The following is a 14726-nucleotide window of genomic DNA, read 5'->3' as shown; positions in this document are numbered from 1 at the left end:
GATCAATGTGGTTATAATGGAGTTGATAGTGACAACCAACCCCACATTCCATGTGATAACAATCCCCAACCAACCCCCAATGCTAATTTCCCCCCAATTGTACTTACAACATGGCTTGACTTAGCAAATCAGAAAAAGGTTTGGAATGCAGCTCCCCATTTCCTCTATTCAACAAACCACATTTTTCATGTACATTCCCATAATTCAAACATTTAAATAAAGAAAACACATTCCCCTCACCTCAATGTTTTGCATTGCTGACATGAATTGACAAGGTGGATGAGTAATTTTCAAAGAATTCACACATTTTAATCTTAAAATTATTACACAGCACCCTCTAGATCAGGAGTGATAAGCAGAGGTGGGACCAAGTCACTATTATCTCAAGTCACAAAGGTCCAAGTCCGAAGTAGAATGTGTTGAGTCCAGTTGTGTAAGCAGGAATCCGTTTATGGCATGGCCAGCAAAAATGTATACCTACACATAATAAACTAGAGGCCTATAATTAATTGACTAACATTCAAAGCACAGTTATATATTTAAACCAAAAATATCCCATTCTGTATTTTGAAATATCTTTTCTTAAAATATTTATTAAGGAATAAATATATTCCTTAAAGGGGAATTTCACACGTGTTTTCATCGTGTCTGAAGAATTTCTAGGCCAGGAGGAAGGCAGGTCTGGGCTTTGCGTGCTGAGTGATACACCCTATGACGGCTTCCGGTCTATTGATGGAGGGGGCGAGATCTGAAAATAAATGTAGTGCTGCTTTGTTGCATTTTCCAAAGGCTCTATGTGATACGGATCGCACTATACATGTTTTGTGCGTGTAGAGATAGTTGTCCTTGTTCGATAGAGCCATTGGATTTCTTCAGCGATGTTCCTATCAGCGGATTCATTGCTAAATATACAAGTTTACACATTTTTCCAGTCTCTGAAAGACTACAACTCTGGGGTGGTGCGTACTCTGGCCCTGTTCCTCCCTCAAGGCAGACTTTTTTGAAAGGGAGGCGGATACTAAAAACATAATCCTTTGGGAAAACGGAAAGAACTGACCTGAACACAATGGCGTGATTCAAAGATGGAGCATTTTTTTTAGCTACATGGTGACATTTAACTGGAATATAGCAAAGAAGATTCTAAACAAAGAGTAGGATTTAGCTAGAAACTCAGCTACAGCCGATGCCAGCACCAAGAGGGCATATGACAAATATGGTGGCTAGCTAAGTTCGTTATTTTTCCTGCAAGCCATCTAGCTAGCTACCTAACTTTAGTTGATCTACTGAGACCCATATTATGTATTGCTGGCGATTATACTACTGTGTTACAGTAGGGGGAAATCTAATTATTTTTCTGTTTACTAACTTAGGTAGTTAGGTCGGTAGCTAGCTAAGTTAGCTAAACAACTACAGGTAGCCATATCTATGACTGAAAATAGAAGAGGTTTTACAATCGGAGATCAATTGTATCTCGATTGTAAAACCTCTTCTCTTTTTATTCATTATCCCCTTTTCATGGTATCCAATTGCTGCAACTCCCGTACAGACTCGGGAGAGGCGAAGGTCGACAGTAGTGTGTCCTCCTAAACATCTCCCAGCCAAGCCGCACTGCTTCTTGACACAACGCTTGCTTCAACCGGAAAACAGCCGCACCACTATGTTGGAGGAAACATCGTACACCTAGCGACCGTGTCAGCGTGCACTGTGCCCGGCCCGCCACCGGAGTCACAAGTGTGCGATGGAACAGGAACATCCCTGCCGGCCAAACCCTCCCCTAACCCAGACAACACTGGGCCAATTGTCGCGGCCGGGAGACCCAAGTGACACACGGCCTCTAGTGGACATCCATAGCCCATCCAACTACCTTATCAACATATTGTTATTTATTTTATTTATTTCGCTCCTTTGCACCCCAGTATCACTACTTCCACACTCATCTTCTGCACATCTATCACCCCAGTGTTTAATTTGCCATACTGTAATAATTTCGCCACTATGGCCTATTTATTGCCACACCCCCTTTATCCCACCTCATTTGCACAGACTGTATATAGATTTTCTTTATTGTATTATTGACAGTATGTTTGTTTATTCCATGTTTAACTCTTTGTTGTTGTTTGTGTCGCACTGCTTTGCTTTATCTTGGCCAAGTCACAGTTGTAAATGAGAACTTGTTCTCAACTAGCCTACCTGGTTAAATATAAGGCGATGCAGTGCCTTAGATCACTGCACCACTCGGGAGGCCCTACCTCTTCTATTTTTAGTCGTGAATATGGCTACTAAACAGCAAGCTGTAATGTTACAACCAGCCACCTAAAGCTAGGTTTACCAGCAAATGTTAACACATGACTGGAATTGGCTAGCTAGTTAGCCTGGCACATGCTAAATTGTTATGTAACTTTTTTGCAAACGTGTAAAAACAGCAACTGTAAATACTTTTACTAGCTAGCTATGTAACACAATTGATGAGGGTTGACATTGGTTATGATTATGACTATGGATGCATTTCAAATTTAAAAAAATGATAGGCATGATGCAAGATAGGATTCCAAACAGATGTAAATAACAATTATTGGCCATCCAGCATGTTAGCTGCTAGCTAAGTTTACTAACTAACAATGAGTAGAAATAAGAATACAACAATTTAATTGTTATAAATCTCTAAAACTGCCTCCCAAGTGGCGCTGTGTTCTAAGGCACTGCATCGCAGTGCTTGAGGCGTCACTACAGACCCCGGTGCGATCCCGGGCTGTGTCATAGCCGGCTGCGACCGGGACACCCATTTAGTAGTTTTTCTTTCATACATATAGCCTGAATATCAAATCAAATTGTATTTGTCACATGCATTGAATACAACAGGTGTAGACCTTACAGTGAAATGCTTACTTACAAGCCCTTAACCAACAGTTCAAGAATGCAGTAAAATAAATATTTACTAAATAAACAAATGTTTAAAAAATGTATATATCAAAAAAGTAACACAAGAAAATGACATAATAAGAAGACGAGGCTATATACAGGACACCAGTACCAAGTCAATGTGCGGGGGTACAGGTTAGTCGAGATAATTGGTAAAGTGACTATGCATAGATAAAAAACAGCGAGTAGCAGCAGTGTTAAAACAAAGTGGGAGGGAGTCAATGTAAATAGTCTGAGAGGCCAATTGATGAATTGTTCAGCAGTCTTATGGCTTGGGGATAGAAGCTGTTAAGGAGCCTTTTGGCCCTAGACTTGGCACTCCGGTACCGATTGCTGTGCGGTAGCAGAGAGAACAATCTATGACTTGGGTGACTAGAGTCTTTGCCAATTTTTTGGGCCTTCCTCTGACACCGCCTAGTATATAGGTCCTGGATGTCAGGAAGCTTTTCCCCAGTGATGTATTGGGTGTACGCACTACCCTCTGTAGCGCCTTTATGGTCAGATGCCGAGCAGTTGCCATACCATACCACTCGCTCCACTTCAGCCCCTACAATGTTAATGGGGGCCTGTTCGGCTCTCCTTTTCCTATAGTCCACGATCAGCTCCTTTGTCTTGCTCACATTGAGCGAGAGGTTGTTGTCCTGGCACCACACTGCCAGGTCTCTGACCTCCTCCCTATAGACTGTCTCATCATTGTTGGTGAGCAGGCATACCACTGTTGTGTCGTCAGCAAACTTAATGATGGTGTTGGAGACATGCTTGGCCACGCAGTCGTGTGTGAAGAGGGTGTACAGGAGGGGACTAAGCATGCACCCCTGAAGGTTCCCAGTGTTGAGGATAAGTGTGGCAGATGTGTTCTTGCCTACCTTTACCACCTGGGGGGCGGCCCGTCAGGAAGTCCAGGATCCAGTTGCAGAGGGAGGTGCCCAGTCCCAGGGTCCTTAGCTTTGTGATGAGCTTTGTGGGCACTATGGTGTTGAATGCTGAGCTGTTGTCAATAAACAGCATTTTCACATAGATGTTCCTTTTGTTCAGGAGTGAAAGGGCAGTGTGGAGTGTGATTGAGATTGCGTCATATGTGGATCTGCTGGGGCGGTATGCGAATTGGAGTGGGTCTATGGTATCCGGTAATCCTTTAGGGAGGTTACCTTCGCTTTCCTGGGCACAGGGACTATGGTGATCTGTTTGAAACATGTAGGTATTACAGACTCGGTCAGGTAGAGATTAAAAATGTCAGTGAAGACACTTGCCAGTTGGTCCGCGCATGCTTTGAGTACACATCCTGGTAATCCGTCTGGCCCCGCTGCTTTGTGAATGTTGACTTGTTTAAAGGTCAGGCTCGCATCGGCTATGGCGAGCATGATCAGACAGTCGTCTGGAACAGCTGGTGCTCTCATGCATGCTTCAGTGTTGCTTTCCTCGAAGCGCTCATAGAAATCATTTAGCTCATCTGGTAGGCTTGTGTCACTGGGCAGCTCGCGACTGAGCTAGTCCGTAATAGTTTGCATGCCCTGCCACATGCGACGAGGGTCGGGGCCGGTGTAGTAGAATTAAATCTTATTCCTGTATTTACGCTTTGCCTATGTGATGGTTCGTCTGAGGGCACAGCGGGATTTCTTATAAGTGTCTGGTTTAGAGTCCTGCTCCTTGAAAGCGGCAGCTCTTCCTTTTAGCTCAGTGTGGATGTTGCTTGTAATCCATGACTTCTGGTTAGGGTATGTACATACGGTCACTGTGGGGACTACACCATCGATGCACTTATTGATGAAGCCGGTGACTGATATCAAGTCCAATCTCAAGTCTGGAGTTAGACTCAAGTCCAAGACATGTGACTCATGTCCACACCGCTGGTAATAAGCACTGTTACAACAAACCCCAGTCTCCCCTACAATCACTCATTCGTACTGTGTAACTCAAGTCTTTATAATGCACATACTTGAGAAAGCGGATAACTGAGACCGGATAAACCCATGGGGAAGTTTTGTAATGAAAAGATAAATAGCATATACATGCTCAACTTTTATTGTAGCCTTTCTGAGTGACCTTTCTGTGCTGTGTAGGATCATTTGTCATGGAGCTGTCTGTTCTGCAGAGACAAAGAAACAGCCGTTCGTAATCTTCATTGCCGCGGAGACACATCTTTCGAGACTTTAAAGTAGAACCCTTGATTCCTTGTTTCTCAAAATTGAAAGATCTAGCCGCGGCCTCAAAAAATATCCTACTCTGGCACCTGACATGGTCTGTGGTTATCTTTCCACGCCGGTATACTCTATTTCCTTTAAACCCATTCAAACAAGTAATGCCAACTCGACGACATATTGATCTTCGCTCTGAAAAGTGTTTTCAGGGTTTTTTATTATGTTCACTTTCAAGTTTTAATGTTTTGTGCACAATTACAGTGAAATGCCTTTCTTGCAAGCTCCAAACCAACAATGCAGTAATCAATATAAATGTACAGTAGCACTAAAAATAACATAAGGTAGAACAAAAAACAGAAAAAACAAGAAAGTTATGATTGTATGTGTGTGTCTGTGCTTGTGTGTGTAGAGTGACCATAAATGTGTGTGCATGTTATGCATGTGTTGGAGTGTCAGTGTGCGTGAGTGTGTAGAGTCCTGTGAGTGTGCATAGAGAACGTGGAACAATGTAATACAAAGGTCAGCTTAGATAGTTCATGTAGCCATTCTGTTGGCTATTTAGCTGTCTTATGGCTTGTGGATAGAAGCTGTTCAGGAGCCTGTTGGTGTCAGACTTGATGCACCAATACTGATAGCCGTGCGGAAGCATAAAGAACAGTCTACGGCTTGGGTGGCTGGAGTCTAACGATTTTCCGGCCCTTCCTTTCACACCGCCTGATGTAGAGGTCCTGGATGGCAGGCCCCAGTGATGTACTGGGCTGTCCTCACCACCCTCTGTAGCGCCATACGATCGAGGGTGGTGCTGTTGCCGTACCAAGCAGTGATGCTGCCAGTCAAGATGCTCTCAATGTTTCAGCTGTATTTGAGGGCCCATGACAAACCTTTTCAACTTCCTGTGTTTTCGTGTGGAAAAGTTGCCAATAATCCTTGCGGCATCTCCCTTTTCTCTTCCTAGGTGTGTGTCATATCTTGTGTATGTAGAGGGGAGGAAAAAAACACGACTTTTAATGTATTCCGTGCTTTTTTTCAAAGTACCTTCGTGCAGTTTTGCCCTTGGCATTGAGATTTCATTCCTCTACTCCCCCTGTTGAGACGGATGGGCTACTCCTCTCATTTGCATGAACAATGTTCCTCTGACCGTGTTGACTTCCAGTCCATCCCTGTAGTTTATTTATTAGAGGGATGTTTTTTTTATCGCCCAACAAAGAATTGGTACACCGTTTCCAGGCACACACACACTCACAGAGAGAAACACACACAACTCCCACTATTGTCTTTGATATCATATTTTAATAATGGCATATCATTTTCATTCATATTAATGACTGTTGTGATATCATTTTGCATATGCAGAGATATAAGCTGTGTGATATCACAAGGACAGTAACAAGGTGGGTGTGTGTTGTGGCCTCTGTATTTTCGTGTTGATGTGTTTCATAGCGGATGGTCTGTTTGTTTGATTCTGGGGCTTTTGCCCTTCTCAAAGTCAGATTAGCTGCACTGTCACTCTGTCAGCCTGTCACTGAAAGGTCAGGGAGGGGTCATTTGCTCCCCTGTGTCACCCTTTGTACCATGATTGGCTGCCGATTGTTTGGCAGTCGAACGTGTCCGAGCTCGGACTCAGGGGGACAGTTGAATGGGTGCCAGTGGCTTTGCACGTAGAGACTGCGGACAGCGTTCAGGTCAGACCTCGGGTGTCGCAGTAGGGTCATAACTTCCCCTATTGTCACTCATTCAGAATGTCATTCAATTACAGACATTGGCAGTTGGCGGGTTTCGATGCGACAGAAGAGGGCCAACATTTACAATCGTTTTTTTGGTGCTGTTGTACATCATGTGTTGGTCTACAAGGCTTTATTAAGTGTTTGTGGCATCTGCCCGGGCTTAAACACTTGGGGTAAATGAAGCATGCCCAAACAGCTGGCAGGCAATATGGCAGAAGAGAGTGATCGGCTGTATCCGAGGATGTCATGGGCAAAGCACCATTTGTCATTTCCCTAGCAATATCATACTGTATCAAATATGTTTTTGAAGCATTTTAAAATAGGGTGGAATGTTTCCAATTAGAATACAGATACTGTTGCAAAAGGTTTTTCCTACAATTAGCCCTATTGAACACGACCATGGTTTCCCATAGCTAGAGTAGACACTGATCCTAGTCAAAGGCTCAACTGAAAAATCACACGATACACTGAGGGTACAAAACATTACGAACACCTTGCTAATATTGAGTTTCACCCCCCTTTGCCCTCAGAACAGCCTCAATTCGTTGGGGCATGGATTCTACAAGTTGTCGGAAGCGTTCCACAGGGATGCTGGTCCATGTTGACGTCAATGCTTCCAAAATGACAATTGTGTCAAGTTGGCTGGATGTCCTTTGGGTGGCGGACCATTCTTGATGCACACAGGAAACTGTTGAGCGTGAAAAACCCAGCAGCGTTGCAGTTCTTCACAATCAAACCGGTGTGCCTGGCACCTACTACCATACCCCGTTCAAAGGCACTTAAATATTTTGTCTTGCCCATTCACCCTCTGAATGGCACACATATACAATCCATGTCTCAATTGTCTCAATGCTTAAACATCCTTCTTTAACCTGTCCCCTCCCCTTCATCTACACTGATTTGAAGTGGATTCAACAAGTGACCTCAATAAGGGATGTTAGCTTTCACCTGGATTCACCTGGTCAGTCTAAAAGAGCATGTGTTCCCAATGTTGTGTATAATTCAATGACAGTGTTGCATATCTGATACAAGTCCTTTTTTGCCTTGAGGTTCCTGACATGCTCTGCCTCACGAATGTTGAAGGTGATAATGATGATCTGACATGAAGCCTGACATCCACTCTTGGATAATAACCAATCGGATCTAAACTGCATCCATTTCCAGAGTTTGCTGTCGTGTGTGGCCTTCGGGTATGGCTGTGAGAACTTCGCCAAGTACGAGGAGCAGGGCATCGGTATCCAGTGGAGTAACATTGCCCAAAATCCTGAGGGAGATCGGTACAGTTTCATCGTGTCCATCATCATGATGCTCATCGACGCCCTCATCTACTGGCTGCTCACGTGGTACATCGAGAACGTCTTCCCAGGTAACTCATTCATGAGAAAGCCATCAATAACAGAATTGATACACTCTTCGTGATCTATGTGTTGTTGTTGGTCAATAACCAGAAAAAAATGTGAATATCCCAGCAGACTGCCGTAATATATTCATCTCATCTTCTCTAATTAAAATAAGAGGGGGATTTGTGCCAGTCTAGCTGGATGGAAACATGCACTGCAAAGTGTCATCCCTCAAGCTGTTATTAAAATGTGAATGATGTTTCTCCACGCTTGATAACAGGCCAATATGGAATAGCCAAGCCGTGGTCCTTCCCTTTCACGGCCTCCTATTGGTGCGGGACGTCTGCGGTGCCCAACGCTGACCATAGTCAGTTCAAGGATCCCATGGAATACAATGGTATAGTAGCCAGTGGTATTCACACAAACACCTGTGCACAAACACACCCACACTCAGGCATTACGCAACAGTTATTTATTTGTCTGGTTTAACACAGGTCATTCCCATCACACACGAAATGCAACCTCAATAAGCCTAGTTCGTTATAACTTTAGACTCCTGATTGTTGGCACCTTGATTTTGTGTTAGATAATAATAGACAGATAATGCTGGGGGGAAAACAAGGTTGAGCTTGGAAAGTCAAAGCCTCGTTAGTAAATGACTGCTAATTAACATTTGGTCGAGGGAGGTGCAATGGTGCTTTATTGGCCGTGTCTAGGCCGTTTCGTATTCTGATCATGGAGTGGAATTCCGGAGTCATCATGCGTTTACACTTAAATTTGAATGTGTCCACCATGTCCACATTGTGCCCGGATTCCCTTTTCCCATGCTATATTCAAATACCAGTATGCATTCTGGAATAGGGAAAATGTGACTCAACAGATGGATTTGGTCTTATGCAGCAACATTTGAAATTGTGTGTTTTACATTGGATAAAAGTAGACTCAACTATAAAATGGTATGTCATACACTGCATTTTTGAGGAACAATGGGAAAGTAATTCTGCTTTGAAAGCTGATAAACTTGTAAACTCACTTTTGAGAAAATGGCCTTTCAATTAGTTGTTACCTAGTGAAGAGCTCTTCTTTGTTTAAGCTTTAGCCCCACCCATCTTGTTTCACTCACGGAGCGTTCAGAGTGCACACTTGACACTCTGGCTGATGATTGTTTACCGCTGGATAAGATGAAAACAGCCTAACCAGCTCTGCTGACAACAATTGTATTACTTTTTTTTGCCGACGTTTACTGCCACCGGCCATATTCAACAGGTGTTGTACACTTTAGCTTAAGACGTGTAGCTGTAAACAAAGTGTGAGATCACACACGTCACATAACGTTAGCTAACGAGCCAGCCAGCTAACGTTAGCTAGCTAGCTAACAGTACACTTTAGCTTAAGACATGCAGCTAGCTAAGTAAACAATGAACCTAGCTAGGTAAACAACATGTAAGATCACACACATCACGCAACGTTAGCTAATGAGCCAGCTAGCCAACGTTAGCTAGTTAAACAACAATGAACATAGTGCCAAATCATGTCATTATTACCCTGCATGAATCTACTGGGAGCTAACCAACCAGGTTCAATGTTAGCTAGCTAACATTAGGTTCTAACTAGCAAAGCAAATGGTTCTGGGATACAAATTATAATGTCATACATGTAACGTTAGCTAGGGAGCCAGCCAGCTAACGTTAGCTGGTTAGCTAACATTCAACTTTAGCGTGAAATGAACCCACTTTCTGTCAAAATTAGATTTTTTTTTAAAGGCGCGTACGACAGGATTACCAACACAGACTGCTCAGCTCAAATAGACAGAAGCCTTCTATATGGCAGACCAATCCGAACTCCTCTCTCGGCATGTCCAGCCCACTCAAAAAATATTGAAATGGATCTGCTGTGAAGTTGTGACTTGTGACATACGCCTAGTTTCCTGAAACAGGTCACAAATATGATAATAACGCAATAACAACTTGTTGGCAGAAGTTAACTACTGTAGCTAACTATCAGCTAACATCTGTAGCTAGCCAGCAAGCTAGCAAGCAAAGCTTAAGGGATTGCAAACAGGTTAGCATAACTCTAGCCAAACAAAAAATAATATCTAGCTGGCTAGCATTTATGAGGCCAGGAAACATGCTCCTCACACACTAGGAACCTATTTCCTCCAATGTTATAATGAAAAAGTACCTACCGCTGCCAAAACACAAGTATTCTGGAGACTTGTGGGCGGAGTGCTGATGATATCGGGTCGTCGTCCACTGTATGAGCTTTCGATAGCCTGATTGTGTACAGACAGGAGAAATCCTGAGGTGGCGCCAGATCTGAACACAATCATCTAGACTTGTCTTTTCAATGCGATCTTTGTATTCTGAAAGCAGAAGTCGCATCTAAGTGTCAAGTGTAGACACAGCCACTGTGACACTCTTTATGTATATTTTCTCTCTTATTTTTGCCTATATCTGTGACCAAAGTGAGTTTCACACCGGTTGTGAGAACAACAGAACGGGGTTGCCTCTAGCCAAGAGGAAATGTGACACACGGTGTAACTAAAACCGATTCTGTTGCTCGGAGGAGGGAGAGCAGAGAGTTGTAAACCTGTGTCACACAGCATCCGTAAAATGTATTTCATATAACTGAGCTTTTGTTGTAATAGCAGACACCTTTTTTTTAATCTCATATAGGGAATATAATTATTCAGCTGTGGGTAGATTTTGTGTAGAACATAGATTTTGGCTGTGAGTAGATTTTGTGTGGAATATACTTTGAGGTAGCTTTTCTGAGGGCATGAATCAAACATGGTTAAAGTGTCTGCTAAATGGCATATCGTCGCTGTCTGATGAAAACCTTGTTACTCCATTTTGCAACAAAAATAAATAATTTACTGATAGCAGTAACTCCCCTCAATGTGCTCTGAACATTTCATGACTCTAGGACCAAGAAAATGTATTCAAAATAGTTTTAAAAGTTTAATAATCGTGTGTTCGTTAATGGGAAAAATTGCATATTTTCCATTTCTTGAAAAGTTAATATTTTGAAGATTAGGTTTTCAGCAACAATATACACTATATATACAAAAATATATGGACACCCCTTCAAATTAGTGGATTCGACTATTTCAGCCACACCCGTTGCTGACACGTGTCATGCAATCTCCATAGAAAAACTTTGGCAGTAGAATGTCCTTACTGAAGAGCTCAGAGACTTTCAACATGGCACCTTCATAGGATGCCACCTTTACAACAAGTGAGTTCAACAAATTTCTGCCCTGCTACAGCTGCCCCGGTCAGTGTAAGTGCTGTTAGATGCTGTTATTGTGAAGTGGAAACAAGATGTAGGAGCAACAATGGCTCAGCCGCAAGGCGGTAGGCCACACAAGCTCACTACGGGACCGCTGAGTGCTGAAGTGCGTAGCAAGTTTAAATAGTTTGTCCTCAGTTGCAACACTTACTACCAAGTTCCAAACTTCATGAAATCGGTTTCCATGGCAGAGCAGCCGCTCACAAGCCTAAGATCACCAAGCATCGGCTGGAGTGGTGTTTAAGCTCACCGCCATTAGAGTCGCCACAATTGGAAACACGTTTTCAGGAGTGATGTAATCACGCTTCACCGTCTGGCAGACCGACGGACAAATCTGGGTTTAGCGGATGCTAGTAGAACGCTACCTACCCGAATGCATAGTGCCAACTATAACGTTTGGTGGAGGAGGAATAATGGTCTGGGGCTGTTTGTCATGGTTCGGGCTAGGCCCCTTAGTTCCAGTGAAGGGTAGTCTTAACACTACAGCATACAATGACGTTCTAGACCATTCTATGCTTCCAACTTTGTGGCAACAGTTTGGGTAAGGCCCTTTCTTGTTTCAGCATGACAATGCCCCCGTGCACAAAGCGAGGTTCACACATAAATAGTTTGTCGCGATTGGTGTGGAACAACTTGACTGGTCTGCAGGGAGCCCTGACCTCAACCCTATCGAACACCTTTGGAATGAATTGGAATGCCAACTGCGAGCCAGGCCTAAACGCCCAACATCAGTGCCCGAACCTCACTAATGCTCTTGAGGCTGAATGGAAGAAGGTCCCCGCAGCAATGTTCCAACATCTAGTGGAAAAGCTTCCCAAAAGAGTGAAGGCTGTTATAGCAGCAAAGGGGGAACAACTCCATATTAATTACCATGATTTTGGAAATTATGTTTATGACCCATGTTTCATGAGCTGAAATAAAAGATCCCCAAATTTGTCCATATGCACAAAAAGCTTATCTCTCTCAAATGTCATGCACAATTTTGCTTACATCCCTGTTAGTGAACATTTATCCTTTGCCAAGATAATCCATACACCTGACAGGTGTGGCATATCAAGAAGCTGATTGAACATTATGATCATTACACAGGTGCACATTGTGCTTGGGACAATTAAAGGCCACTCTAAAATGTGCAGTTTTGTCACACAACACAAAGCTACAGTTGTCTCAAATTTTAAGGGAGCATGCAATTGTCATGCTGACTGCAGGAATGTCCAACAGAGCTGTTACCAAAGTATTGAATGTTAATTTCTCTACCATAAGCCGTCTCCACCGTTGTTTTAGAGAATTTGGCAGTATGTCCAACCGGCCTCACAACCTCAGACCACGTGTAACCACACCAGCCCAGGACCTCCACATCTGGCTTCTTCCCCTGCAGGATTGTCTGAGACCAGCCACTTGGACAGCAGTTGAAACTGAGGAGTATTTCTATCTGTAATAAAGCCCTTTTTATGGGGGAAAACTAATTCTGATTGGCTGGGCCTGAATTCCCAATGGGTGGGCCTGGCTCCCAAGTGAGTGGGCCTATGCCTTCCCATGCCCACCCATGGCTGCTGCGGTCCTGTCCAGTCATGGGAAATCCATATAGGTCCTAATGAATTTATTTCAATTGATTGATTTACTTATATGAGCTGTAGCTCAGTAAAATCGTTGGAATAGTTGCATTTTGCATTTATATTTTTGTTCAGTATATTTATATACTGTGTGTATATACTGTATATATATAAACATCTAATTTCATGTATGCAATGTATTATTTACCATCTATACATGCATTTAAAGACACGTGACATTGTTACATTCATTTGTCTAAAGCAGGATCATCTTTTTATGTGTGTGTTTTATTTGAAAGATTATTTGGAAAAGCCACCACCCAATATGAAGGCAGGGGTCTCAATCAGGAACCTTGTGAAGATCTATAAAACGGGGAAAAAGCTTGCTGTGGATGGACTTAGTGTGGACTTCTACGAGAATCACATCACCTCTTTCCTTGGCCACAATGGCGCAGGAAAAACAACCACTATGTAAGTAACATAATAATACAAATGGATTGAATTGATGTAGTACTTTCCCAGGTGCTCAAAGATTTAGCACTTGACATTATATGGGGGCAACTCACCTCACCCACTGCCAATGTGTAACCTGGTTGATGCCATGGCCCAGGAGCCATTTTGCCCCAGAAAGCTCAGCACACATCAGCTATAACAGTGGAGAGGTGAGAAGAGGTCATACAAACTATCAGCTCTCCATGGTTACCACATAGTGCTTTTCAGGGCCGTAACACTGCTTACACAAAGTTGATTGTGTGTGTTGGTTCGTGCTGCAATCTGTCTGTCTACAACAGAGCCAATGGCAATATTCAACTCTTAGCTCTGTTGCATTCCAAGTGTAATCCTTTCATCAAAGATCTTTGGCATCGCTCTCAGCTCATGGTGTTAGCACTATGGTCACAGCTCAGGTTGAGGCAAGCCTTCTGAGAGTACAATAAAGTAAGTTAGCAGCAGTGCCGGGGTGTAAGGGGGAGTCATTTAATTGCTGGTCGAAAAACGAGTGCAAGAGGTTAGGTAAGGTTAAGACGGCACAAAATGAAGACCGTCAACAAGGCCAGAGTGAGTGAGGGAGAGGGAAAGAGAGAAAACGGGTGTGGAGATGAAGAGGATGAAGAGAGAGTGGGTGAGGACAGTGAGAGCGAGAAAAAGAGACAGAGAAAGATATAGATAGAGAATGTGTGGGTAGAGGGAGAGAGAGAGCGAGAGAGATAGAGGGAACTGAAGAAGACAACAGGTCTCAGCTGAGCAAGCGGAATGAAAACCAGAACTGAAGCGAGGGAGCAAAGCATGACAAGTAAAGGGAAGGACGAGCAAGTGCTTAATCACCATCTAATACCAGTTGAATGTTGTGTCCACAAAGCTCTTTGTGACTTTAAGTGTGGCAATATGATATCAAAGTCCCCATAAAACTTTATTGCACTTGAAAAATAAATGAAATGAAATATTTCTCAATGCATTGTTCATTTGCACATTTGCACTCTATACTGAACAAATAATTGTATGCAACATGTCAATTTTGGTCCGATGTTTCATGAGCTGAAGTAAAACATCCCAGAAATGTTCTACGCGCACAAAAATCTTATTTCTCTCAAACTTTGTGCACAAATTTGTTTACATCCCTATTAATGAGCATTTCTCCTTTTCCAATATAATCCATCCACCTGACAGATTTGGCATATCAAGAAGCTGATTAAACAGCATGATCATTACACAGGTGCACCTTGTGCTGAGGACAATAAAAGTAAACCTTAAAATGTTCAGTTT

At 43.0% G+C, this 14726-nt stretch overlaps 1 protein-coding gene across 1 annotated transcript in view; it reads left to right on the top strand.

Annotated features, from left to right (window-relative positions):
- LOC129865721 (phospholipid-transporting ATPase ABCA1-like) overlaps positions 1–14726 on the top strand; it is a 295904-nt gene that overhangs the window by 104979 nt on the left and 176199 nt on the right. The window contains exons 16-18 of the mRNA XM_055938689.1: positions 7946–8147; positions 8402–8518; positions 13265–13436. Of these exons, the coding sequence (XP_055794664.1) occupies positions 7946–8147; positions 8402–8518; positions 13265–13436 (491 nt within the window). The remainder of the gene's footprint in view (positions 1–7945; positions 8148–8401; positions 8519–13264; positions 13437–14726) is intronic.

This window comes from Salvelinus fontinalis, chromosome 11, assembly GCF_029448725.1.
Source record: "Salvelinus fontinalis isolate EN_2023a chromosome 11, ASM2944872v1, whole genome shotgun sequence".
In the NCBI taxonomy this organism is placed as follows: Eukaryota; Metazoa; Chordata; class Actinopteri; order Salmoniformes; family Salmonidae; genus Salvelinus; species Salvelinus fontinalis.
The sequence above is the reverse complement of the archived record's forward strand: the minus strand, read 5'-3'. Positions and strand labels throughout refer to the sequence as shown.